Source organism: Protobothrops mucrosquamatus, unplaced genomic scaffold, assembly GCF_001527695.2.
Source record: "Protobothrops mucrosquamatus isolate PMUCROS unplaced genomic scaffold, P.Mucros_1.0 scaffold_19, whole genome shotgun sequence".
In the NCBI taxonomy this organism is placed as follows: Eukaryota; Metazoa; Chordata; class Lepidosauria; order Squamata; family Viperidae; genus Protobothrops; species Protobothrops mucrosquamatus.
This window is the reverse complement of record NW_015386095.1, coordinates 1984517-2012330: the sequence shown is the minus strand read 5'-3', so window position 1 is coordinate 2012330 and position 27814 is coordinate 1984517. Positions and strand designations below refer to the sequence as shown.

The following is a 27814-nucleotide window of genomic DNA, read 5'->3' as shown; positions in this document are numbered from 1 at the left end:
ACTGATCAAAAGTCTTCACTAACATATTGCTTGAGTGACTGGCCCTAGAGTTGGAATTATAAGCCACTTTGCTTTTCTGCTTCTCCAGCTGCTATCCAAATTGCCAGCAACCTTTAGGGCTGTGAATGAATTGTTTAGGTTTGCTTAGATGTGGAAAATGAAGTGGAATAAATCAATCTTCTTTTTTTCATAATAGATAATATATAATCTCATAATTCTGATCAGGTTTAATAATAATGATAACTAGTATGATTTACTGAAATGGATCTGATATCTATTACTAAAGCCTGGTTGGCATGGGGAAATTCCCCTCTCAAAAAAGTGCCCATCTGGGTTTCAAGGGTAGCACCAACCATGATTCTAAGGCAAGGCAGCAGGGGAGCTATTGTCACTTGAAAGACCCTGACGGCTCTCAGAGGCTTTATTGATCAATAAAGCCTTTAGTGATCAATTGGGACTGCTGCTACTGGACCAGCTTCGCTTTCAGAACTGATCAGTGTCATAACTGGATTGGCAGTAGAGTTTCCCAGACTTATATTGAAGGACTTCAACCTGCCTCCCCTGGGTATGGGGTCAGAAGGAGCTTGGAACTTCACGTTACTATGAAGCCATAGTTGCACCTTGAATGAACGGGTCAACAACACTTCCAGATTGGGCTGTATCAATGTAAATTCTTTCTGCTTGTGGATCCCAGAAAATCTCCCTGGTTTTCAGAAAGCTCTGGAAATAAAACGGCAGCAGAAATCTCTAGAATACCTCTGGAGTAATAAATCCAATCAGGAATCTGATTATTTTTCTTCCCTTATTGTGTCTCTAGGTGCAAATAGCCATCTAGAGCTCCTGTTCAAGGTGACCCAGTCTCTCCTAGGTAGGGATGGGCCTGAGGAATATCTGCAGGACAACTACAAAGATGCCTGAGGCAGATAAAGCCACTAAAATCCATTCTGAATTGGATTCCAGTTGTGCAGGTGCTTTGAAATTGCTTGAGGCACAGTCATGTATGGTTATATGAGAAAAGTTTAAGCCGGTTGGTCTCAAGGATGTGGACAAGGAATCTATGGCCTCCTGTAACTTACATCCGTGTCCCTCCTGGCTGGTTAAGGCCTCTTGGGAGACAACCTGTGGTTGGATCCAGGCAGTGGTGAAGTCATCCTTGAGGGAGGAGATGTTCTGCCGCCCTTAAAGTGGTGGTGGTCCACCCCATCCTCAAGAAACTATCCTTGGATCCAACAGCTCTGGAAGATTTTCACCCTGTCTCCAACCTTGAGAAGGTGGTAGGCTTGCAGGTCCAGAGGAACCTGGAGGAAATAGATTATCTGGACCCTTTTCTGTTGCGTTTCAGACTGGGCTATAACACTGATATACTAGCATTAATTGCACTTGCAGTTGACCTACAACAGAATTGAGATAGGCGTGATGCATCCATCCTGACCATACCTGATCTTTCAGTAGCCTTCAGTACCATCAATCATTGTATCCTTCTGAATTAGCTTAGGGGATTGGGTACGTGGGCACAATGCTGTGTGGTTTTGTTCCTCCAAGTCAGTTCCAGTTGGTTTTGATTGGGAGAAATATAGCCCTAGATTACTAATTTTTCAAGTTCTTTCAGAGCTCTACCCTCTCTCTGCTTCTATTTAACATGAAACCAGTGAGTGAAGTCATCCATCGGTATGGGTTTAAGTATCATCAGTATGCTAGTGATATACAGCTTTACAATTCTACTCTTGGTCAATCTAATTATGCAAACAAGGTTCTTTCAAAATGTGTGTAGACTGGGGAGAGTGTCTGGATGGGAAAATAACAAGTTTCAGCTCAATTTAAGCATGACTGAATGGCTGAAGGTTTTAATGCCTCCACCCCTGCCCCTGCATCTATAGACTTCCATCTTTAAGATTGCAAGGTTGCATTCTCCCAGACAAAATTAGTTGTCTCACAACTCCAAAAGTTATGGTTGCTCCAACACTGGAGGTTTTTAAGAAGAGGTTGGACAACCATTTGTTTGAAATGGTATAGGATTTCCTGCTTGACCAGGGGGTTGAACTAGAACACCTCCAAAGTCCCTTCCAACTCCGTTATTCAGTGCAGAATTTGGAGGCCCAAACTGAACTTGCAGCTTCTGAAGAGCAGAGCTGTGGGTAAAAGGAACTTTGAACAACTCCATCTTGTGCATTAATCGCACTCATTCCTGTATCTGGAGACTGTTCACTGTCACTCATGCCTTAAGTTACCTATCACTTGAATTGCTGACTGGAGCTGTACATGGGACTTCCCATGAAGACTATCCAAATGCTATAATTGTTCCAGAATGCAATGGCACGAATAGTTATGGGTGTAGCATAATGTACCCATGTAACATCACTACTTTATGAACTACACTAGCCTTCTATTGGCTTCTGAGTGCAAGTTAAGATACCAGTTTTATACCATGTTCTGGTGATGTTATGTTTATTAGTTATCTTGTTTTACTTTTTAATCTTATTTTGGCTGCTCACTTCATATTTAATGAATTGGAACTTCATATTTAATGAATTGGGCAGCCAGATAGTTTAAATAAATAAACAAATCCTTAAACAGCTGAGAAAGTTTGTATCACTAGAACTTATTTTTGAATATGGTTCTTCACCTTGCTTTGATACCTATGTATGTATCCCCCCAAGTTAAATAATAACAATAACAAATTAAACTTGGATGTTACTTGACTCTCAACAACTTTGGGCAGCTCACATCAAACAGATTATAATAAAATAAATAAAACATAAAAGACAGCTAGATATTATGAAAATCTTATTTTGTTTTTGGTAACAATCTTTTTCTGCTAGGATACTCTAGCATTCTTGATGACCCTAATGCTATTAATGCAAATGAAATTATTGTTAACAGCATTTCTACTTGCTATTCTATTTAAACACATGTTGAAACAATGTGTAATATTTTTCATATTTCCATAATTATAATCACAGCAACATAATCTTTATCACAATGAGAAAAAAGCTGAAATAACATATAATTGATTATATAAGCACAAAGAAATGGTAAAAAAAAAAATGCCACTGTGAGACCTAAGCCAAGAGAATTGAAGTTGGACAAACTGCAATTATTTGACAGTTGAAGTATTATAAATCAAACATACCAAAGTGGGATCAATGTCTTCAATAGCCAAGAGTCTATTATATATACTGTGTACTTTCTCATATTTCATACGACTCTACAAAATTTTAAAAAAATATTTGATTAGTTTAGACTCAAAGTGATCAGCATAATAGTTCGACTGTATTTTTATGGAGATTACATTCTCTAACCATAGGGAGGATTTCATTAACGTTTGAGAGAATAGACTTCCAGTTTTGCGTCGCGGTGAGACGGGACGCAAGAAAGCAAAGCTCTGCCTTCCGTGCCCGATTTCGCCCTGCTGGGGACCCTGAAAAAGGCCTAAAGTCACCCCGAAGAGGCGATGAAGAAGGAGGGCTGCCTTGTCACTCATGGAGAGACAGCGGCCTCTCCGTTCAATCCAAGAAAGCCCTCTAAACCAGCAGGGGAAAGACCGGCCACACCTCTGTGGCTGGCCATTAGATGATGACAACTGAAGAACAAAAGCTTTAATTAGCACATCGTAAACAACATGTTTGGACTGGGTGAGAATATTGATCCTTTCTTTGCTATTTTACAACTGAATTTCCTGAGAAAGGCTCCCAAGAAGTTTAAAACCTCCGGATGTGAATAGAAGCGGCGTTTTAAATTTTTTATGGGGGACAGAAATACACAATACTGAAGTGAAAGTAATACAAAGTTAGTTTTAATAAATCTGAGAACTGAGATAATTGTTAAGATTTTCTCTTCGGGAAAAAAAGATTATTGAGATGAATTATAAGAAATATAAGAAATCAATCCTTTGTTTTAAGAGTGGAAAATGGACTTTGAATTACATCTAGTGGTGGATTTTAGTACAGCACCATAATTAGCTCCTGAGCTGCTTGGTGAACAATTTTTTTTAGGTATATAAATGTAATTAATATTGAGAAAATCATAACTGACAAAGATACTTTAAATATCGATGGGAAATCAAACTTTAATAAAAGCATGAAAAACAGGATATTGACTTGTGAATTGATATTACTGTTACTTCTATAATATTAGTAAAATATGATGATGTCTATATCTAATTTTGTATACATCAATAGTACTAAGAATTGTAATTGTTTAATGAGGGGAAAAGGGATAAAATATGAGGAAGAAAGGAAGATCAAGGAAAAAATACTGGATTGTGCAGTACTGAATAGATTTATATTGAAGAAGTTAATGTTAAATATGTGAACCCAGACAACATGTTGTTTACTAAACTCTAAAGATTGTAATTTTTAAAAAGTAATAAAATGTATAAAAAATAAAGTTTGAGAGAATAAAGAAATTTGATTCACCTCTTCATAATCTGCATACGCAAAATAAAGAAGCATGTTCTTTTTTAATAAAGTGCTGATTGCTCTTTCATAAATATTTGCTGCTTCATCACTGAAAAGTTTAGCATTGTTCATATCCTAAAATAAGATCAAATAATGAAAAGAATTTGTCAGGCAAAATAATTAGAAAGGATAGTCAGAAAACAATTTTCAGTCATTTAAACCATGCTCACTGAAAAAATATATATAATAGCATTGTAAACTTAATTGGGTTGCATATCAAGAACAGGCAAACATGACTGATTTCTAATTAGATATCGGAGTTCATTTTATATATATTGGCTGCAAACATTTATGTCATGCAAGTAGTCCTTGGGTTACAACCCTTGTTTAGCAACTGTTCAAAATTACGATGGTGCTGAACAAAGGGCATTTACAACTGGTTCTTCAAGTTCTGGCCATTGCAACACCTCTGCAATCATGTGATCAAAATTCAGATGCTCAGTGCTCAGCTCATGATTATTATCCTGTGACAGCCACAGGATAATAATTTCAAGCAAAGTCAATAGCAAAGCCAGCAGATAGTTGAAAATTGCTCCCGCATCCACTGCTTTTTTGCTCACCTATGCTCTGGAATTATTACCCCATGGTATTTGTGCATCTGCCCATGAACCACAATATCTGATTGCAGCCGACCCCAGTCTCCCACCCACGCACTGGGGCATCTACTTGTAGAACCCTCTGCCCCCTGGTGGAACCTCCCCAGCAGCATTAGAGCATCCTCTGGCTTGCTTTCCTGGGATTGCTGCCTCTTCGCGCTCTGTTCTGGGATTACAATAGAAATTGGACTGCCAAAATTGCAGTCTCACTATGTGATGTGGTCACCCTTTATGACCGTATCATTTAGTGATGGGAATTCCAATTCAATTACCATTGTAATCAGAGGACTACCTGTAATAAATTCACAAGACTGGTTATTTTTGTTTCCATATAATTTTTCATTTATTTAAACCTGGATTAATTTATTAAGTCAAATTGGTGTTTGTATAAGAACAGATCAATTTTAAAATAATTAACAGTGTTAATATGAAACAACAATGTGTAATAAAACACATGGATAACACAAAGCAATGTGTTATCTATGTCAGTAGTGTACATGCAGATATTTCATTATTTTTTCTTACCCCTTTCTCAGCTAGCAGCTTGCTGGATTGTTCAAGATATTGTGCAGCTTCGTACCAGATATCAGGATGATGACCCAATACTAAGAGGCATTGTTCATATGCAAACATCACTAGGAGAAGACACAGAGACAATGCTTATTTGGCATTTTGCAAAACAAATAATTACTTATTTAAAGCACAATGTTTCTCCAAGCTCCTCATTAACCAATCATGCATTGTCTGACTGAAAAATGACATCTTATTGCCCTTCACTAAGTTTGTAAATTTGAGGGCATTCTCACAAATGTACTTGTTGTTTTGTATTTTCACTGTAGTTTTTTTAAAACATTTAAAATTGTTGGTGACCCAAGAAATATCATAGTATTTATCACACAAGGGAATCATTCTTGTATCCTGTAATCTAAGCAAAGGTAGATTTATTCTTCTATGCCAAAATGATCAGATTCTGTTTGCAAATGCCTTGCAATTCCATCACGGAAGCGATCTGGGCAGTAAGACAAGACTTAGCACACAACACAGTACTCTTGATTTAGAATCTAGACTCTATCAAAGTATCTGAAAAGTACAACAAACAAAAAATGAAGTTACCTCTCTTTGTGATGAGGGTTTGGTCTTCAGTACGCAGAGGGTTACTCTTTTCCCACTGAATGTATTTCTTCCACATGTCTACCTGCTGTGCTTCTTGTGGAGTATTTTGTGGTGGGACAGAGGGAGCATTACGATCCAGACCTTTCATCACAGTCTCATACTCCTAAAAGATAGGGAGATATTACAACATTTAAAACAAGACAAATAATTCAATAATGTGTTGTGTTTTTAATATTTGAAAGTTATTCTATTGAACACGTATTGCAGTTCAGTGTTTCACCAAAATGTATTCGTTAAAAGGAAAACAAAATCATCCATACCTTAGCAACACGTCTAGCATTCATATAATCTCTACTACGATCTTCAATCATTTTTTTGGCTAAGTGGATATTGATTCCCTGGAAGAAGAGAACAAGCTGTTAAACTCTGAAAACTTGTTCTTGCAGAGATTCACTGAGACCTTTTATGTATTTTATTAAACAAGTTATATATGGTATACACAGCTCCCTTTTTATGACCCTGTAATCCCTTGATTCAGGGTGGAGTTGGAACGACTGGATGGAGTTGAGCATTTACTGACTGGATGCCCATCCTGATGCCACATAGAGATCACAGCAGATATTTTTTCTTTGCATCCTAGAGGAGAAACTGCCACTACCTAGGACTGAATTCTCAACTTTCCAACTGGGAGGCAATGCAGGCAGCACACAAAACCACGTACTGTCCAGTCCGCGGAAAAACCTTTCTCCACGGAACTGGTCCCTAGTGCCCAAAAGGTTGGGGACCTCTGCTGTATGGTATATACAGCATAACTATAATATGAAAATTTAAAAGAAGAATGAGCAGAAATGTATGTAATTAAAGGAAACCTTCAAAATCTTTGACTAGACCAGATTTCTTGAGGAAGGAAGGAAGGAAGGAAGGAAGGAAGGAAGGAAGGAAGGAAGGAAGGAAGGAAGGAAGGAAAGAAGGAAGGAGGAAGGAAGGAAGGGGGGAAGGAAGGAAGGAAGGGGGAAGGAAGGAAGGAAGGAAGGAAGGAAGGAAGGAAGGAAGGAAGGGGGGAAGGAAGGAAGAGGGGATGGAGGGAAGGAGGTTTCTGTGGCATTAGCCACATTTTTAGATGAATTAGTTTCAGTTTTTAGTTTTTTAAATAACCAGCCACTGGTTGTCAATATAGGGTATTCATATTATTATTATAACTGGTACATAAACAATTCATATTAACTCCATCCACTTCTTTCTACTTTTCTTTCTTTCTTTATAGGTTTTATTAATTTTTTAAAATTACAATCTTTAGAGCATAGTAAACAACAAGATATCTGGGTTCACATATTAAAGATTAACTTCTTCAATATAAATTTATTCAGTACTGCACAATCCAGTATTTCTTCCTTGATCTTCCTTTCTTCCCCATATTTTTTCCCTTTTCCTCTCATTAAACAATTACAATTCTTAGTACTACTGATGTATAAAAAATTAGATATAGACATCTTCATCATATTTTACTAATACTATAGAAATAACAATATCAATTCATAAATCAATATCCTGTTTTTCATGCTCTTATTAAAGTTTGATTTCCCATCAATATTTAAAGTATCTTTGTCAGTTATGATTTTCTCAATATTAATTACATTTATATATAAAAAAAATTATTCATACCAATCCTCCTCTTATTTTCAAATTTCCCATATCAAAAGAAGAAAAAAGCTATTTTAATTCTAAATCATATCTTCTAGTATAAAACTCTAGTTATATCTAAGGGTCATCTGTTCATTTAATCATATTCAAACAAGTATATTAAAGAGATAGTGCCCCCTCTGGTAGATCAAATCCTCTGTTTTTTTAAGTCTAACTCTCACTTTCTTTCTTTGCCAAGCAGCTTTCCAGGCCAAGGCAATTAAATCACCTAAAGAATTTTCTTTCTATTTTTGTGAGAGCTGCTTGGCATGAGAAAGACAATTTAAGTAGAGTATTTTTGGAGAGGAACTCCACCCATCCACATTCCCTAGACATTTCCCCTGCCCGCTCTATGTTCCATTTTCTAGAATCTTCTTCCTTGTCATCAGCTGTATTTTGGAGAAAGGAGTAAAGGGTCTTTTGTATTTTCATTGTTATAGGTAGGTCTTACAGTATTTTATCTGTGTATGGCAGTCCATATTTCCCTTCTCCTATCTCCTCCATCTCTAGGTCCATTTCTTCTGCTTCACCCTCTGATTTCTGGTTTATTTGTTCATATTTCTTGTAGTCGTTGTCTGGGAGCTTTCCAATTGTAGCTTCAATTTGGAGATTTGGTCCTTTATATTCCTCTAGGTTATTATTTTTAGTCTCATTATAGTTTCTTTTTATGTCCTCTTTGTGTGCAACAATTGTTTGATGAATTTGCTGTAGCATAGAGAGTATTTCCTTCTGAAAGGTATTTTTTTTTTGAGGCATCATTCCTAGAAATCCTCTAGTATCACCAGTCTCAATAAGAGTGGAACAAAATTTCCTCTAGTTTTCTGGTCTTTATATATAGCTTTTATAATCCAGTCCTAATAGCAATATTTTATAGTAATCCTTTGTCTCAAGTATCCTGAAAATTATCAGTCAGGCAAGGTTGTAATCCACAATGTTCCCAGTGTTCAAAATGTTCAATCTCCCTACAGCCAGACGTATTCAAAGGTCAAAATTTTTCTTTCTCTCCCATTAGCTCTTGAAATTAAAAGTCCAAGCTTAGTAGGTATTTATAGTCCATGAAGGTTGGGATGATAAATATGCCAAAATATTTTCTTTTATTGCCAGCTGTTCTCCCTTAAGCTGAAATTCACCAAGCAGCCCAGGAGCTAATTATGGTGCTGTACTAAAGTCCACCACTAGATATAATTCAAAGTCCATTTTCCACTCTTAAAACAAAGGGTTGATTTCTTATATTTCTTACAATTCACCTCAATCGTTTTTTTTTCCAAAGAGAAAATCTTAACAATTATCTCAGTTCTCAGATTTATCAAAACTGTAGCTTTGTATTACTTTCACTTCAGTATTGTGTATTTCTGTCCCCCATAAAAAAATTAAAACGCCACTTCCGTTCATATCCGGAAGTTTAAAGCTTCTTGGGAGCCTTTCCCAGGAAATTCAGTTGTAAAATAGCAAAAAAAGGATCAATATTCTCACCCAGTCCATACATGTTGTTTACGGTGTGCTAATTAAAGCATTTGTTCTTCAGTTGTCAGCATCTAATGTGTCGTGATTCCGTGCTAGCATATATTCCCGACAGCTGAGTCTGGGGAATCTGAGGAGGAGGTGGAGGAGGCATTTGAAGGGCCATCAGGGTCAGAGGGAGGCTCTGATGAATTACAAGACTCACGGTTTGATGAAGAGCCTGGGCCCTCCAGTCGTGTTCCTGATGAAGCTCAGCTGTGTGGGGAGAATGAGTCAGACTTGGAGGACTCACACCTGATGGACAGATTGATTGATGCTCGTACACGCCGGCAATTAGCGAGAGCAGATCAGCAGCAGTCAATACGACAACTCCAGGGAAGGAGGAGAAGGCACTGAGAGGCAACGCCTTGGGACTGCTGTATAAAAAGGGAAGGTGTGGGCGGTGCTGGTTGCTGAAGGCAACCGTTGCAAAGTACTTCATGAGATCATGTTCTGTTAGTATTGCCACTGACTACTTTTCTGTTTGCATCGTGTTTCGTGTGGACAATTTCCTCCATCTGGATTGTGTTTTGCTGCTTTTGTTTCTGGACTATTTGGCAGGTTTGTCACCCATATTAAAAGGGGTTTGTTTTGTTTTGAGTCTCCAGCCTATTTTCTCAACAGGGGTTTGGTCCTTGTGCCTTTAACAAGGACGGCTATAGGCTGGGATAGAACATAATGGTTGGCCACACAGGTGTGGCCGGTCTTTCCCCCTGCTGGTTTAGGGGGCTGTCCTTGGATCGAACAGATGGACCACCGTCTCTCTATGATAGACAAGGCAGCCCTCCTTCTTCATCGGCTCTTCGGGGCAACTTTAGGCCCTTTTCAGGGCCCCCAGCAGGGCAAAATCGGGCACGGAAGGCAGAGCTCTGCCTTCCTGCATCCCGTCTTGTTGCATCGCAAAACCAGAATGTACTTCTTTCCACTTTTAATAAAGGTAAGCTTCTGGTTTGGGAACATCAGTTAATCAGGCTTCAGAAAAGTAATTTCAGAAATAATTCTGAATTCACTGTGATTAAGGCAGACAGTAAATGCTTAAATTTAATAAACTTGAAGAAGTCAATGAAATTCAGATTTGAATGTTATAAAAAAATTAAAATTTACCTGCTTATGTTATGAAAAAGTTTGTTTCCCAAACGATTCATTAGCTATTCTTGGGCTAGGATTATCACAGAATATATACCTTGTGGTCAAAATGATCAAAACTGTATCTGCAATCCAATATTCTCCACATGTAAATTCTGCATCATTGAGATCAGGTACAAAAATCCACAGTCAAACAAGGATCCCAGAGATTTCAGTGGGATAGGATTTACTTGCTTACAAATATGAATGCCTTTCTGAAGTTAACTCAGCTTTACCAAATAATGTGTTAGCTTTCAAATTCTCTAGACTGTTTTTGATTTGAGATGATAAACAAAGCAACAAAGGGGGAAGGAATATAAATGGCTGGTCTTAAAATGCAGAAGATGATTTTAAATGATTTTAATTTTGAACAGTATGAGACAAGAGGCTATTCACCTTGCCTGATCAAAAAAAGCTTCCACTGCAGAGGAAGAAAATAGTTGTGTTAGAGTCACTCAAGTTGGAATGCTAGCATCTTTTCATTTACCTCTTCATACTTGTTATAATCTCGCCAAAGCTGTTCAATGTTGATCATAGGGTTCACACAGCCTCGCTGATAAACCCTGCGGACAGCTGTTATCCTCTGATTTTCTGCGTAGGACCCTACTGCTTCACTAAATAGTGAGGCGAGACAGTAACATGTCAGCAATTACACTTTGCAACCTGTATGAATATCAACATTGCATTAATTAACACAAAAGAAAAAAATATTGTACTTACACGCCTTTCAAAAAATTGATGTAATCCACCCAGATCTATATAAAAAGCAGTCAACGTTTAGTTTGTCATAACTGTTCAATATTTAACAAAAATATTTCCAAAAAATATATAGAAACCTACCTGATATGACATTATTTCCATGCCAATTTTATCTAGAGCAAAATCATACGCTTGAGCCATTTTTTCTCTGTAAAAAAATACACAGAAAACACACAATTAAACTTGCATGAAAAATATTTATTATGTTCAATTTACTTTAAACAAGCAGGTTATCATACATAAAAATACTATTCCAGGCTTTTCATAGGGCACGGTCTGACATGCTTCAAGAGGATCTACATTTTGGGGCGAATTCCCTGATCAAGGAACCTATATGCTACATTTTAAAAGGATTTTTTAAAAGCACACTGAGGTTTCAACTTCTTTGGGAAATAATGCAACACTTTTAGGGTTTAGAAAGAGCTGAAATAATGCAGCTTTAATAATATTAAGACATTTTGCAGTTTATTGGCAATCTTACTCTGGGATTACATTACTGTACAGTCATATAATTGAAAATATTGATAGTTCTTGTTTAGTGACTACAATTGAGACAGGCACTTCAGTCATTAAGCAAAACAGTTTCTAAGTGAACTTGGTGACTGTGGTTGCAATCTTGTTTCAGCTTTCCTTTGCTTTACAGACCTAGGAAGGTCATAAAAGCAAGAACTGATTACAAAGCTATTTTTTTGATCATCAATTTAACAATGAAAAGTACTACCATGTTTTAGTGAAAATAAAACCGGGTCTTATATTAATTTTTGCTCTAAAAGATATGTTAGGTCTTATTTTCCGGTTAGGGCTTATATTTGGGGAAATACGGTATACAAGGCAGTCACTAAAAGACTACCTGTACTGCAAAGTAAAGTGAAATAAGATTTTAAAAGTAACAGTGAGAATGATTACACTTCAAACAACTTTCAGATTAACTTCAAACTGCTTTAAACTGATGGCCACCTGGACATTTGATTCTCCAAAGAGCAGGAAGCTTGAAAAAAATTCAGTAGTTTGGAGTGAGCTAGATGCTCACAGACTAACTATAATGACGCGCAACTATTTATTACAGTTTAAACCACTGAATCAAGAAAATTAACTTTGTGGTATCCTTATACTAGAGACACCACTGAGCAACAGTGTAGTTCCAGGATAGGTTATTGTTGCTTCTACATCAGAAAAAAAATGTTTTTAAGTGAAAGCAGGTGAAAAAGAAGGGGGAGAGGAAAACACCAGTTCTCGATCAGCACTGTTACACCAATACACTCTTAAGTAATCCTCCTACAGCACCAAGTCACCAATTTGTACCATGTGAAGAACTGATCTTGGCAGAGTTATCTATTTCTTCCTTTAAATCACAGGCCCAGAAGAAGTAGCCAAAAAACCCGTATCAACTTACTTATAACTGGGTAGCTTCCCTTTTGTTTCTCGTACATATGAAAGGTAGCACTTCCACAAGTCAATGTGTAAGACTTTCATAAGGCATCGCTGAAACAGCTATTTATATTGAGAGGAAAAAGAAATAGGAGTCCATCAGCAGGTCAGAGTAGATTCTTGTTTCTCAAATTTGAACAAACTTTCTCAATTTTGAACAAAATACAATGGTCACCCTCTACGTTTTTGGGCAAAGCTTGGGCAAAGCTTCATGACTTATACTCAGTCTCTATTATTTTTAACCAGTGCTAAAAATAATAGAGCTGTAAACTGCAGCAATTTGAAAGAAAAGATTGACAGTATCCAGTACTGGAGGCCTTACATGTTCTGATTTTCTTAAGGGAAATTTGACTTGCACTTTATACATCTTAAAGCATCAGAGGGACTTCACATAACATATGTACTTTGTTACTCAGATGACTGTAGTAGAATATAAGGATATCTTTGCAGGAGGGGTAGAAACTCGATGCTAATTTAGAGCACAGCTGCATGCTTATTAAAGACATTTTTCTTAGTAATCCATATATGCCTCGTAGACCAGGTATTTAAACCAAAGTACTGTCTCCGAATCAACCGTGGCATAATTTAAGGCTCTTCCATCAGTAGTTTTTGAGGAGAAATACAAAGGCATCCCATTCAATTCCAAACTTTGTAATGAGAGAGGCATTGAAACCACCATGTTTTATGATATTGTTCATTTTATGCCCAAACTCATGAGCTGTTAACCCCAAACTTGGGGTTAATTAAATATTCTGGTCAAACTGGTCAATTATATGTAAAACATTTCCTTTTTTAACTTTTTCGAACGAGTCTATCTATTTAAGTAAGGCCAATGTAGCATGTTTGATCTGTTTTGGTAATTTGATAATTAGTATGGTGTCCGGCCACAAGTGGCGGCAAGCAGCCGCTGAAGAAGTCAAGCAACGGCGCAACAGGTGTCAGGGCATGGGAGGCCTGACTGTGGTAGTCCTAAGGTAAGACATCCTCTGAAAATAAGACCTAGTGCCTCTTTTGGAGGCAAAAAAAAATATAAGACTGGGAAACATGGTATCTATATGTGTGCAAAACAGAAATGCCTGATATTTGTGGAAAGGCATCAAATGCATTATAAGACCAATCTAATTGGAGCCTATCTGATTTTATTTCTCTGCCAGGTAAAGTTTATATAGGTAACAGTTTTAATATTTTAAGGCATGTTGTATTTATGTTAATTTTTACATTTATTATGAGCAATGAACATTTATTATGAGCCTATTTTCTTGGGATTGTCTGATGTTAAAATGCTAAAATAAGTCCAATCCTGTTTTGTTTGCATGTTAACTAGAAAGCATATACAAAACATCTTTTTGTGCATTGTTAAGACAGTCGTTTTTCCAACTTGGACAGCTGCTTTCAACATGCATAGAAAATACAGGAAACCAAGTGGGTGAACATGCATATTTTGAAGCAGTCCCAAGCATCTGAAGAAAACATGGTTGTTTTGATATTTGAGAGGGGGGAGATTCTTCCTACTGTACTCTCACATGACAGTTGTCAGAATAGCTGTAACAGTTACCTTTTTTTTTTTTAATCCTTTGAGCCAATGTTGATCCAGGCAACCACCTGGACAAGTCTCTCTAATTCTCCTGGCAAGGTTTTGGAAATGTTTTGCTATTGCCACCTTCTTTCTAGGGCTGAGATTCAGTAATTGGTCCAAAGTCACCCAGCTAAGATAGGAACAGAACTCAAGGCCTCCTGGTTTCTAGTCCAAGGCCTTAAATCAGTACATCATACTGTCTCTCTAAAGTTACTAATATAAATACATTGATATAAGCAATTGTAGAGGCCACTCTAACTTCTAGTGTCTACTGCTTTTATGTGTCAACCATCATTTCTTCTTCCCAATCCATTGGGGCTCTTCATGTTAAAAAAAAATCCACAACTATCTTGATTATTTAGTTAGTAATTCCAGGAGTGACATAAGGCAAAAAGTAATCTGGTTGTGGTTCATACTAGAATTAGAGCTGCCAAGATAGCAACTTGGATACAGAGGGATGATTTGTGAGAATAGGAACATGACAACCCACTCATTCCTGGGGGTCTCCTTATACCATATGACAATGCTAAACACCTCTATGGATTCCTTAAATACCTTCCTGTGTTTCCCACTTTTATACTTTTTGTATAACCAACAGCCATATGGAACATTTCATTCATGATTCCTCAAAAAAATTAGGACATCTTAGCTCAAGGTAGGCACATAGCTTATTCTCACACTAGAGAAAATACATATTCTAATTATTTACTATTCTGATTTTTTAAAATTAATGTATACATAGAAGCTTACCTTCTCTACTTTGTCATAATTTTTTGCTTTTATCTGTAAAACAAAACCCTCAAATAATTAGGTCAGCCTTTTATCAAATATGAAAAAAAACTATGTATTACTTGAAAGACTTAGCTTTTTTTAAAAAAAAAACTGCAAATATTTGACAAATTAATGAAAGATTTTGAAAAAGCTCGTATTACTTTCAGTAGAGGATATATTGTGAGAAAATATACACTATGATATATTTCAGTCACATAAAGATTTGCTCAAGAATGTGTTATTCTCCTAATAATCAAGTATAAATAACATTAATATTAATATTTGTTATTAACTAATAACATATTAATATGGAAGGCAATTTTAGAATTCATGTTTCACAGTTTATATTCAAATAGCTAGCATAGACAATAATCCTTTATTAAATTAAATTCTAACATAGGTTTGAGAACACATTTATGTTGTTTTGTAACTATTTAATGACTTTCTAATAGTCGATTAAGACGTTCATTATAGCTGATGCTACAGATGCCAAAGCAGCTTCTGATATTATAATATAATAACTATCATACAAAATTTCATGAAACTGAGATCCCTTCAGTGTTTCAGGATATGGAAACAGTTATCAAAAAAAAAGCTGCTGAATTACAGCATTAATCTAACACACAAATGAAATAAATACTCAGAAACGTCTCTGCCAAAAACTATTCAAAAAGCTTAAATATTTTTTTGGAATACTTCAGTAATTTGTTTCAATATATTGATAAAATATAGCTGAGAACTCTCCATACAGTATTTGATATCAAAGTTTGTTTTAAAATTAAGATTAAAAGCAGAGGCCATGGCGGGGGGAAGGGGTGTTTCAATTAAAAATAAAAGTAACAGGGCTTTGGAAATCACTGTGGAATTTAATAGTAGGATGCCCTATTCATGATACATCTTGGAGTTCTGCAATATTAGTTCTAACATGAACAAAGTAGTGAAGAAATTAATGCAAACACTTCAGCTGGTTGCATCATTGCAAAGAAATGTGAAAACCTATGAACTGGTGTATTTTTTTTTTATTCTAGGCAGCACTGTAATCATTAAAGACTAAATCATGAGGGGAAAACTTAAAGGTAGCATCACTTCCAGTATCTTTAAACTATATTGGGCTTTGCAGGAGTGAATACTAAATGTCTAAAAGACAAGTGAAACAGCAGAAGCTAATGAAATGGAAAGGCATCTCTGTGAAGGGATGGAATAACCTTAATGATGCTGCCACTGGGGAAGGTTCAGCGTGTAGGAAGGCAAGGCAGACTGCTGATTCTTTTGGCCAAGCACTGCCTGCAATCACTCTACAGGATTGCAGAGAGGGCTTTCTTAACACTGCAGGGAATGTGCAGGAATATCTGGGACCTTCTGTGTGCAAACCACATGTTCTACGGCTGAGGCTTCAGTGACAATTAAACAGCAGGGTAAATAATTACCTGCTATAGCATTTAAAGCAGCAGGATATTCCACATCATCTGCAGGCATTTAAAAATAAAACATGTTTAAACTTAAATGTTTATGAAGCTGAGTATGGACCAGGGTGAATAGGTTCTTTCACTCATCAATGTAAAGAAATAAAAATAATACTATTTCTATGCAATTCCTCTGCAAACACTGCCTGCTTATTTATGCTCTAAATCAGGCATGTCCAATCCACCGGCTGCATGCAGCTCTGGACAGCTAATAATGCTGCACAAGGTTGTAAACATTTAACATTATTATGTGATGTGTATGAAGATTAACAATATTATATATTTTATATGCAGCTCAGGACAATTCCTCTTCAGTCAACGCAGGCCAGGCAAGCCAAAAAGGTTGGACTCCCATGCTCTAAACAATTATCCTGAGAAGCATTTTCTCAATTGGTTACCCTCATGATATGTTGGAAAGCCACACTGCTTTCGGGAGATTATGGGAACTGTAATCCAATAGATCTTTAGGCATCTAATTAAAAATGGTCTGAATTTTTACATGTAAAAAAGATGATGTATGGATAGGACATCTCAAAGAACATTTTGTTTGCGCTGACTGGCATGAATCAGTCAATATTCTTTCAAGAGAAGTGAAAAACTATGTAGTATATTTCTTTTTATCATACTATTGTTTTGTAATCTGTAAGTTTTTACTAAGTGAAGAATGCACAATACCCTTAAACAGACATCCACAATTATGATTCTCTGTAGTTTTTAATTCATTGTGTAAGCATAATACCTTGATATCAGAAATTTCTTTTCACAATTTTAGCTGTCATTTTTTTTCCTTCTTGATTTTTTAGCTTGTAGTCTAAAATCTGTAAATTATATACATTAGCAATATTTTAAATGAAATTAAATGTATTATTTTTATTTCTTATATTACCAGTACTTGTACTACCTGCCTTAATTGTTATTAGTTTAAACGTCAATAAAAGTAACATACACACTGTTCTTTTTAAATTCAAAATAATGGCTCGGTATATAAATTGAAACCAATAGTGTGTCAGTGGTATCTTGGGTAAAGAAATTGAATTACACTAGTTGGCACCAAAGAGCTTGGGTTTTCTGTATCTCTTTGCAACCATCTAATTCTCATCTCTATTTTTGCATCCCAGATTTGTAAAATAGTAATTAAAACACATAACAATGTGTCCTATATCATCTAGAACAGCCTTCCCCAACCTTTGCAACTTGGCGGCCCAGCTTGGGGGGGGGAAAGAAATGGGCCGCTTGAGCGGCGGGCCAGCATGCACACATATGCACATGCAGCTTGACTAGATGTGGAGCTGAGTGCGTATGTGTGCGAGCACCAGCCAGCTGCTTGTGCTAGTTGAGCTGCCTGTGCACGCCAGCCCGCCTCTCACACAGTCCAGTTCTGAATAGGCCACGGCTTGGTAGTGGGCTGTGGCCTGGGGGTTGGGGACCCCTGATTTAGAATGTCAGTGAGTATATTCAGAAATTGAAAATAAGGTTTGTTGGCATTCTTTTGAAGTATGGATTGTTCTCTATTTTCATTTTCCTATGATTTCAAACAAGGACGTATTATGCCTGTGAATTAGCAATTGAGAAATTCTTACTCCCCCCCCAAAAATCTATTCAGTTCAGACAATCAAAATTCATTACTCCCTTAGTACAATAAAACCGGGATCTTAAATTATAATTTTGTTTTTTAAAAACTATAACTATAGTTTTCTGGAGTAGTAAAATGGGAAATTAAGATTAAAAGCTTCCTAATTTTTGAACCTTTCACAGCATTGGGTGTGTTTCTTTGAATACTTAAGTTTTAAAAATGAAAGTTCAAGATTTTTTCAAAATAAACAAAGGATAATTAAAACTTTGATTTTAGAATGTTACAAACAGACTAAACCATTTAACCATATTTCAAATAATATTTTTGAATTAATTGAAAAGAATTCTTTCCATGGGAAAATGGCTTGATTTGAAACATAGTAAGATAAAATTTTAAAAACTGGACATTAGAGGGAACTAAAGATTACAATTAAAAGAACATTTAAACTTAATTTACAATTACAGAATGAAGCAACATATTTTAACATTGAACATATTGAAGGATATCTTTGAACAATGGATGCAGAAGCTAATTCTAAAATGGTCTGCCTTTATATAATGTGTCTAAAAGATGTTATAGAAGAGGAATAAGCATGAGGAACAAGAAAATGGGTTGAAAATGTATTTCTACTAGAATGATATGGAAAAAGATGTTCCACTGAACATATCAAAGAAACCAGCTGATGTCTTATTTATTGAAAGGGATATACAAATAACAAACCAAGAGAGTGACCTGGATAATTTTCCTATATTGGATTTACAAAAAATAGTTTTGTGAAACTTTGGAGAATTTTGTGACAAGTGACAAAGAAAAAAATGAAAAAAAAAATCAAATTCTAGGACATTACTAGAAGGAACTAAAGATCAAGATTCTTAGAAGAAAAATGAAGGAATATAAAATTGGTTTTATTTCATCAAAGTTAAAATAAATGTTATTATCTCTGGTAACCCTCAGTGGACTCTTGTGGAAAATAAAATTGAAATGACGATGCTTTATGGATTTGTTTAGAGATAAAAGACAGGCTATGGGGATATATTTGTTGTATTTTAAGAGAAGGTAATAAGTTACTAAACTGTCTATTTTTATTGTGATGAACATGGGAAATCACATTTTTCTTTATATTTTTCTTTTCTATTTCCCTTTCCCTTTTCCCTTTTTCTTTATTTTTTAAACCTTTTACTCTTTCTATTCCTTTTTTCAGTTTATATTAATTTTTACTGTTGAAATTATAAACTTTGATAAAATTACTAGTAAAAATATAAAGTTCTTTTGATTACAAGATTCTTCTTTATCATCTCTATTTTATTTTAATCCTGAAAAACAATGTTTATTTTTGTTAACAAGTGACTCATATTAAAATTATTCATATTTACTGAAGTAGAAGAGTAGTAAGATGTACATTTGTAATTAAGCCTGTTCCTTAATGTCATATATCCAGACAATAGCTAACTAAGAATAGTAACTGCATGTTCATTCCCCATTATTAGCATCCCATTATCATTTCTATATGCTACTAGCCAAGTACTATTTGCTTTCTATCATTTGCTAAATTGGACTTAAGTCTGAACACTGGATATTCTGTTGTTTTCCCTACTATGTGCCAGGACAGCATGTAGTTTTCTACTCAAAGAGTTCATCTGAACACAGCAAAAAAAGAAAAGAAAAGAATGGGAAATAAACTTTGCAATCTTTCTGCCTGCAAAGAACCATCAAGAATCATGGGTTTATGTCTGCGGAATGCTGCAACAAATCATAAAACTGAGCTTCCCAACATAAAGTCATATGACCATTGGGGGGAGAAGAGGAGAAACAACCTTATACAACAGTTGGGGGTGTTTTACAGGCTGTAAAGCACATGTTCCGAGGTTGTTGTAACTTTGAGCAGTCATATAAAGCAATCAGTCAAGCAAGGACTACATGTACTGAACTCCCCCCCCCCAATTACAGTCAAAACTTATAAACCGTTAGACCTATTTTTATATGTCTTTGTTGGAACTTTATTACCCATATTTGGTGTATCAGTGGAAAACTTTTTCATTCCAAATAACTGTATTGTTGTCATGATGCAAACAATGAGAAAACAGCCTCAGACTGTCTCTCAACAATCACTGAGCTGTTTCGTATTTTTTGGGGGAAGATTCCCGGTCAGCATTTGTTAACAATACCTTAAATTGTTACAAAATAACTGAGTTAAGGAAAAGTAATAGGCATTTGTATAAATAGGTATTCAAGCAGGGTTTAAGATATTAGAACATAGTACATTTAGCACTACTCATTTTTACTGCAGTGCTATAGGAGAGTTTTTACATTCTTCCTGTGGAAATATTAAAAACAAATTTTAAAAGCTGTGGAATTTATCATGAATTAAAACTGAAAAACTATGTTTGCAGCCTTAATATTATTGGAATGATATCTGACTTATTCTAGGAAATGTGCTAATATATTTATCAGATGCTTAATGCAGAAAATCTGGATCAAAATTGAATTTACTCAGAGTAATTGGAAAATAACTTTTATTAGTTTTATCTCCTTTATTTTTTGTAATATTTATTTTTTATAAATAAAGCATAATACTCCTTTCTCCTCCTGTTTTCCCACAACCCTGTGATGTGTATGACTGGCCCAAAGTCACCCAGATAGTTTTTCATGCCTATGACGGGGTAGAACTCAGTCTCCAGGTTTCTAGGCCAGTACCTTAACTTTTACATCAAACTAGAAATATTGAGTTTCCAGAACTATATACTATGAATTATATAATTATAGACGTTCAGAATTTGGTACATTTTGCATAGAGAGGCTACAGGCACTCTCTGCTTAATGGCCATTTTTGTGTCTATTTGAAATTATGATACCACTGAAAGTATTTGATTTGACCAATCTTTGCATTTGTATCCAAGGTTATGTAATTATAATCCAGTTACTTGGCAACCAGTTCACAACAGTTACAGTGTCCTGTAATGTTATATGCTTGCCACTTGCAACTTTTCCATCCAGTCTCTGACAAGCAATGTCAAAGGGGAAGACAGTAGCATTATGATTCCATCATGATTTAACTCACAACCACAGGTGATTTGCTTAATGACAGCAACAAAAAAAGGTTGTAAAATCAGGTGCAGCCAAATGATGCCTCACTTAATGACCACATTGGCTAATGATGGATTTTTCCATCTCAGCTGTGGTCCTAAGTCAAGGACAACCTGTATAGTGAAACATACAAAATTATTCTTTACTACAAAGTTACTACTGATTTGTTGTGGCTGTTACTTGCAACCAGGTCCAAGGTCCAGATAATAGATCAACACATTAAAAGTTGACTACTTTATTGCAACACCTAAGATACCTATAGCACAGGAATCTCCCCAGGCTGCTTGCCTTCCCTTGAGAACAGGTAAGATTCAATGGAGTCTTGGAAGGGGTAGTCCTGGATTTCTTTTGGCTGTGCAACAATTCAAGACTAACTCCCTACTTGAGTCCTCCTTCCTGCCTAGCTGGAAAGCTGTGATCAGTTTGGAAAGATTATTAATGATTAGTTAATTGGCCCAACCCATAGTTTCCCCATCATTCATTTATCCCACCGTATCCCATGTCTCACTGCTTTTCCATTCTTCACATCTCTTCTAGTTTGCTATTTGAAACCCACCTGCTACTACCAGAGTTAAAAACCTTACACCTGAAATAATGTTTAACAAATTTAATTAAAAGATTTATATGTTATTAGGATTCAGTCTCTGGACACTCATGCAGTTAAATAAGATTACAAAGAAACTGGAGATGTATGAATAACTTCAGCTAACAGGCTGCTGGGCTAATGAAATAGATTGACTTAAGCCAATTATCACAGTTGCTGCTTCATCCACACCATTAACTAATTATAGGCATAAAGTAAGCTGAATTATAACTAAGAACAGGTTATTCTTAAATCACATTGAAGATTACATAGTTCTACATGCTTTAAAGATCTTACTGTAAGTATGGTTACTAAATGCTAATTGTTACTGCATCTGTACAATGAACTTAACTGTTTGGAGTGATGAATAGACTAATAAAACTATGACAATTCTACGAAATTATTATAACCTTTTGTAATAGCAATAAATCTGAAGCCCTCTTTGCAGTTAAAAAAATCTATTTTAATATATGACAAAGACCTGAGAATGAGAGTGCTCTAATAGCAACACTAATCTAATGGTTGGCATCTTTATTCTTTTATCACGAATAAAATGGTTGTTCTTATGCTTGACAGTACAAAATGAAGCCCTGAACCCTAATGGAAGTCAATTATGGGAGATTAATCCTTTTATTGACAAGGATGATACAATTATTATGTAGATAACTGTAATATTTATCTAGCATATTCTGCATATAGATTCCTGACTACATCCTATTTCCCCATCTTATCATAATTTCTAATCACCTACCAATTGACCTAACATAGATGCTGATTACAAGACAATAAGTTTTGACAGATTTCCATGTATTTCTGACCTATAAGAAGAATCAAGCAAGTGGCAACTATTTGTTAATTCAGTGGCACACTCCCTATGAGGTCTATAACCTCATCAGTATTTGATTTTGGAAAAAAATGCATACCAGACAAAACTTGGCTCTTCTGAAGTTGCTTATGTTTGGAAAGAGCATGCTGCTTATATCTGAAAACAACTATGTTTAAACTAATAGAACTGAAATGCTGCTTTATCAAGAGCAGTTCTTACAACCTAGGAGAATTTAAGCACTCGTTATGAATAGGAACCTGAGAACCAGGTGCTGCTCCTGAATACTCAAGATTGAATTACTAGCAAATTTACTAACAAGTTTTCTTCCTTACTCAGGACTAGTTGCTATAATTTATAGTTCTTCAATTTTAGTCAGGGGTCTTCAAATTTGGCATCTTTAAGACTTGTGGACTTCAACTCCCAGAATTCCTCAGCCAGCCAAAGCTGAGGAATTCTGGGAGTTGAAATCCACAAGTCTTAAAGTTGCCAAGTTTGAAGACCCCTGATTTTAGTGATAGTTATAGCACAATGTAAGTCTCCTCTAATAGATTTGTAACCTATTAGCAAGAACAAAATATCATTATCTATTTTCTGACTCAAAGGAAATAATCAGTAGCATATTACAGAAGACTCTAATATCTAAACCAGATTTCTATTTGTGCAAATTTAAAATGTTTTGTTATAGCCTAGGTAATCTGGAGTGGTAGTAAGACTACTGTCCTGTAACTATTTTTATCCTGATATAAAGTTGATTTCTAGAAACCAGAAANATAATCATAAATACATGAAATATATTTTACTTCCATTCCTACAACAGAACTAAATGCTTGATTTTCAATATGGTGAGTAAAAATATGGGATTTGTAGCTACTGTATGTTGTATATTTGGGATGATTTTGAAAGAGGACTAGAAAAATATATGGAAAATACAGCTAGTAATCTAGGTGACTATAATTACTATAAGTAGCACGAGGCGTGTTGAACTAGCATTAAGCAAGGCAACTGGATGTTCAAAGCTTCCACATCGTATTACTTTTTTCATATTATATAGTCCATATTATAGAAGTAGAGCCCAGTTAGAATGTTGATATAATTTAGACCTAACTACTCACATGCTCTACTATGCTCTCCTGCACAAGTTATTTTTAATTTTTTTTCTTTTATCTATTTAGAACATAATTCTCTATCTCTCAACTATAGCATAGTATTCTGGATTACTGTAAACACAGTATACATTACTCCTTCTGTTTTAATACAAGGATTGTTAGGTTTGGTTTCTGCATTTTTATGAGCTTTTCTCTTTGGTTATTGATTTTATAGCAGAATAGTTACAAAATATACTCATTGCTGCAGTTTGAGATTTTGGAAAGAAGGGGCAGAGCGAAGGTAGCTGTAACAATAATTAAGTTATCCTAGCGTTCTTCATTGTTGATGGATTTTATTAAGGCAGGCTATTTTAATATTCTTTGTCTCTTCTTTATTTTGCAGTGTTGAACATCACCTTTTTTCCAAGATACATTTTGAAATATAATCATCCACTTGCTATAAATTCTAACACAATACAATGAGATAGTATTTTACGAACTATCTGTGAATTAATAGACTGTATATTGTATAGATCAGTGATGGCGAACCTTTTAGAGACTGAGTGCCCAAACTGCAACCCAAAACCCACTTATGCATCGTCGGGTGCCGGGTGGGTGTGGCCCATTGGCTGGGCGTGGCCCATTGGCTGGGCGTGGCTGCGGTGGTAACGGCAGACTGGGTGGGACTAAAAAGTTCAATCAATCAATTCCAACTTTGCAGGATCTTTTTTTTTCCCGTGAGAAGTTAAAATTCACTGATTGAACCTTTTTTTTTTTTTTGCACACGGTGGCGGAGGCCTAAAGCGAAAAGGTTTTATAAAACCCAGCTGAAGGCCTAAGACTGGGGCGACGGCACGCGTGCCCACAGAGAGGGCTCTGAGTGCCACCTATGGCACCCGTGCCATAGGTTCAGCACCACTGGTATAGATGATTGATCTATAGATAGTGTGTAAATTTAAAAGTAGAATTTAATTGATTCAAGCAATTAAAGACCTAAGTAACAATTATATTTTGAAAGACAGAAATGTTAACATGAAGGAAATGACCATCTTCAGCAATAAGAATTAGGATAAATTGTTGAATATAGGAAATTTATCTCTGAAACTATCCAAAAGTGATGATCAGTATCCTTGACAACAGAACATTGTACATGAAAAGTTCATCATATTATTTTCAAACATTCTAACATTGGCTATAAACAAAATTCAGAGGCGCATTTTAAAGACTTTTGTGCTCAAAAACATCCATTGGTTGAAATTTGTAGTAGTTACTAGACTCTGAAAAGTTGCTCAGCACTTGTTCATTTCTATAGTCAAATAATGACCAATTCCTGCAGTAGGAGGTATCCTGCACATTTTGTCAATATTTATTCCAAGCCACTAATAGAAAATGATTGTTCCATCTCTGTTCAGATTTGCTAAAGAAATATAAAGTATTCTTGATGTGCTCTGTTCATGTATCTCAATTATGGTGTCTACCTTGAACAATACTCTAAAGCAGGGTGTCAAAACTCAATCGCGTTATGTGACGTATCGTGACATGTTGCGATGTTGTCTTTGCAGAGCTGAGGTGGGCATGGCATGCACGTGACACATCCTTCCTGCGGGCTGCCAGTTTGACATCCCTGCTCTAAAGGTTAACTGGACTTAAGTTAGGAAGAATGAAAATAACTGAAGCTTCTTGAGAGTTGTGTAATATGTATGGAAGGTATTAGGTTCATATATAAACACTGTGTCCTGCCACTACAAGGTTCCATTAAAGTCATATTTTAGAGCCTTCCTTTTACAACATAAATATCACTATGCATTTTCCAATTTCTACTGTTCTACAATCTACATTTTTACAATGTGTGGAATTAGTGATCACCTGCCTAATGTTGCTATCCATTGGTGATGTATGGTAATGGCAACTCAATAGTCTGCAGCACATTTGACAGGAGAAATGAGAAAATGCTCTCTCGTGACTCTTGGTGAACCTGCTCAGCTCTGTAGGCTCTCTTTGAAATTAGCAGTAGAAAATAATCTGAAATGGAGAAGGTGATTTTTCTCCTTCCAATGACCCTGTGAAGGGGAATTAAATATTACATATTATCTCTACTGTTATATGAACTTCTTACCTGTCTTTCTCATACAACAGATATGAAAAATTATTTTAAAAAGTTATGGTGACCAACTAGTATTCTATAATAGTTTTTTACTTAAGAATTATGACTAATGAACAGAAGAAGTGGGATAGAACAGTAAATGTTTCCAATAATTAATTTATTTTTATCTACAAAACAGAGTAGAAAGGGATTATTTAGGCCAAGACCAACTTTCTGTTTAGTGCAAAAATCTAAATTAAAGCTAATGTTTTTGTTTTCATACTGACAGAATGTCCCGTCTGAAGGGAAGCTTACCACCTCCCTAGTTAATTACCTCTACTGCTGAATCCTCCCAGTTAGAAATTGTACTGAAAACAACCTGCCAATTCCTCTTCTATAAATGCAGAAAAGGCACATAATCTTCTATAAAGAGTTAATGTAGCAAAAGAAAAAAACAATTATGAACATAATTGATAGTAGGTGATTATTTAAAAAGAATTTAGAGGAACTATAATCAGAACAATGTAAACTTGGCCTAAACAAAGGCCTAAAGAAATATTCACAATGGATATGGATGGTAAACAGAGATAATCCCTTATTAAATTGCACAAGTAATGCCAAATGTGTATAGCAGATGAAAAAGGTTAATGAAAGTACTATACCTGAAATCAATGTAATATGCAAATAGTTCTATTATCATTCATCAACACTTATAACACATTGCAAGTCATGCCTTTGCATAAGCTAAATTGCTATCAAAGTTGAAATGGGAAGAACTATCCCTATTTGTCAAATGGTGAAATGTGAAGAATCAACTCTCATTTCACAATTTTTTGTAAATACTTTAGTATTTCCCATGTCTAAATTAGAGTGCCATCAGAGCACAAATACTGCTCCAAACAAATTTTGAGAAACACTAAAAGATGGAAAAGAGAATTACATTTACTATCAACATTTTAAAATCAAATCATTATTTACAGCATGGAAGTTTGGTTAATTCTATAATGTAGAATTAAATAGTATTATGTATATCCTACATAAGCAGGAGCTTTTATTCACATTTATTCTTTTATTTTAGTTTGCAAAATAGAACTCATACTCAAATGTTTCCATCAAAGCACCTCACATTGATAAAAAAATGTGTCCATAATTTAAAAAATATTAGGAGACAGAACTGAAAGTTTTAGATTTATCACGCAAATATTTAAATGTGATTTGATATGCTGCAGTTCATGGAATGCAAGGAGCTCAATGTATATGAATCAAACGAACTCATGTATAGTAATAAGAAAATCAACTGCCCACATCTCTAGCAATAACTTAAATGAAGATGTATAAAATAGTATGAAAAAAAGGAATTAACCTAGACCTTTGGACTGAATGACAGAAGAGGCAGCAAAGGAGAGAAAAAGAGATAGTAACTTGAAGTAAAATAGACAAAATGTTTATTGTGATTCTGTGTATCTGTTATCTGTTTTGTGTGGCCTACTATTTACTCTTGAATACAAGATATAGTTTTATGGAATTTATGTGTATAAATGAAATGTTTTAATAGCATTTTCTTTAATGTTTTAGTGTGTACTTATGCTTGATGATGAACCATGTTTTTGTGATTTTAAACTGACTACCATGGATTTATGAATTTTAAGGCTCTGGCTATTAAAAATCAATGTCCAAGAGGATGTCTCACATTCAAATTAAATACTTTGTTTAAAATCTTTAGTTATAGAACAGCATGTTATTTATACTACATATCAGGCTAAGTCTGACTTACAGTAAAAAGTGTTTCTCATATTAAACTGAAAAACATTTTTTTCATAGCAGTTACATTTCTATTTTAAAATGCATTTTACAATTATGATTGCATATATACATAGTGGTATGGAGAAATCTACTTTGAATATTATAAATGGATAAAACAGAACTGATTGGAGCAAAGGTAGACTTGTTAAATAAAAGAGTATGAACAGTTCAGGGAAGCCTTGTAATTGTTTACATTTTAATACTAACAATACAAATATACTAAAAGGCATAAAGGACATAATATATTTCAGTATAGTTCATTAAGCACTGAATCAAAATCAGGGAATGTTGCAGGAAAATAACATGCGC

The 27814-nt window shown here is 35.3% G+C and overlaps 1 protein-coding gene across 1 annotated transcript in view; it reads right to left on the bottom strand.

Moving 5' to 3' along the window:
• The window catches only part of CSTF3 (cleavage stimulation factor subunit 3), a 60026-nt gene that overhangs the window by 6971 nt on the left and 25241 nt on the right, over positions 1 to 27814 (bottom strand). The window contains exons 4-13 of the mRNA XM_015831525.1: positions 14985 to 15017; positions 12624 to 12721; positions 11312 to 11378; positions 11192 to 11226; positions 10959 to 11085; positions 6487 to 6564; positions 6167 to 6329; positions 5579 to 5688; positions 4416 to 4532; positions 3131 to 3205 (exon numbers count right to left, since the gene is read on the bottom strand). Coding sequence (XP_015687011.1) covers positions 3131 to 3205; positions 4416 to 4532; positions 5579 to 5688; positions 6167 to 6329; positions 6487 to 6564; positions 10959 to 11085; positions 11192 to 11226; positions 11312 to 11378; positions 12624 to 12721; positions 14985 to 15017 — 903 coding nt within the window. The remainder of the gene's footprint in view (positions 1 to 3130; positions 3206 to 4415; positions 4533 to 5578; positions 5689 to 6166; positions 6330 to 6486; positions 6565 to 10958; positions 11086 to 11191; positions 11227 to 11311; positions 11379 to 12623; positions 12722 to 14984; positions 15018 to 27814) is intronic.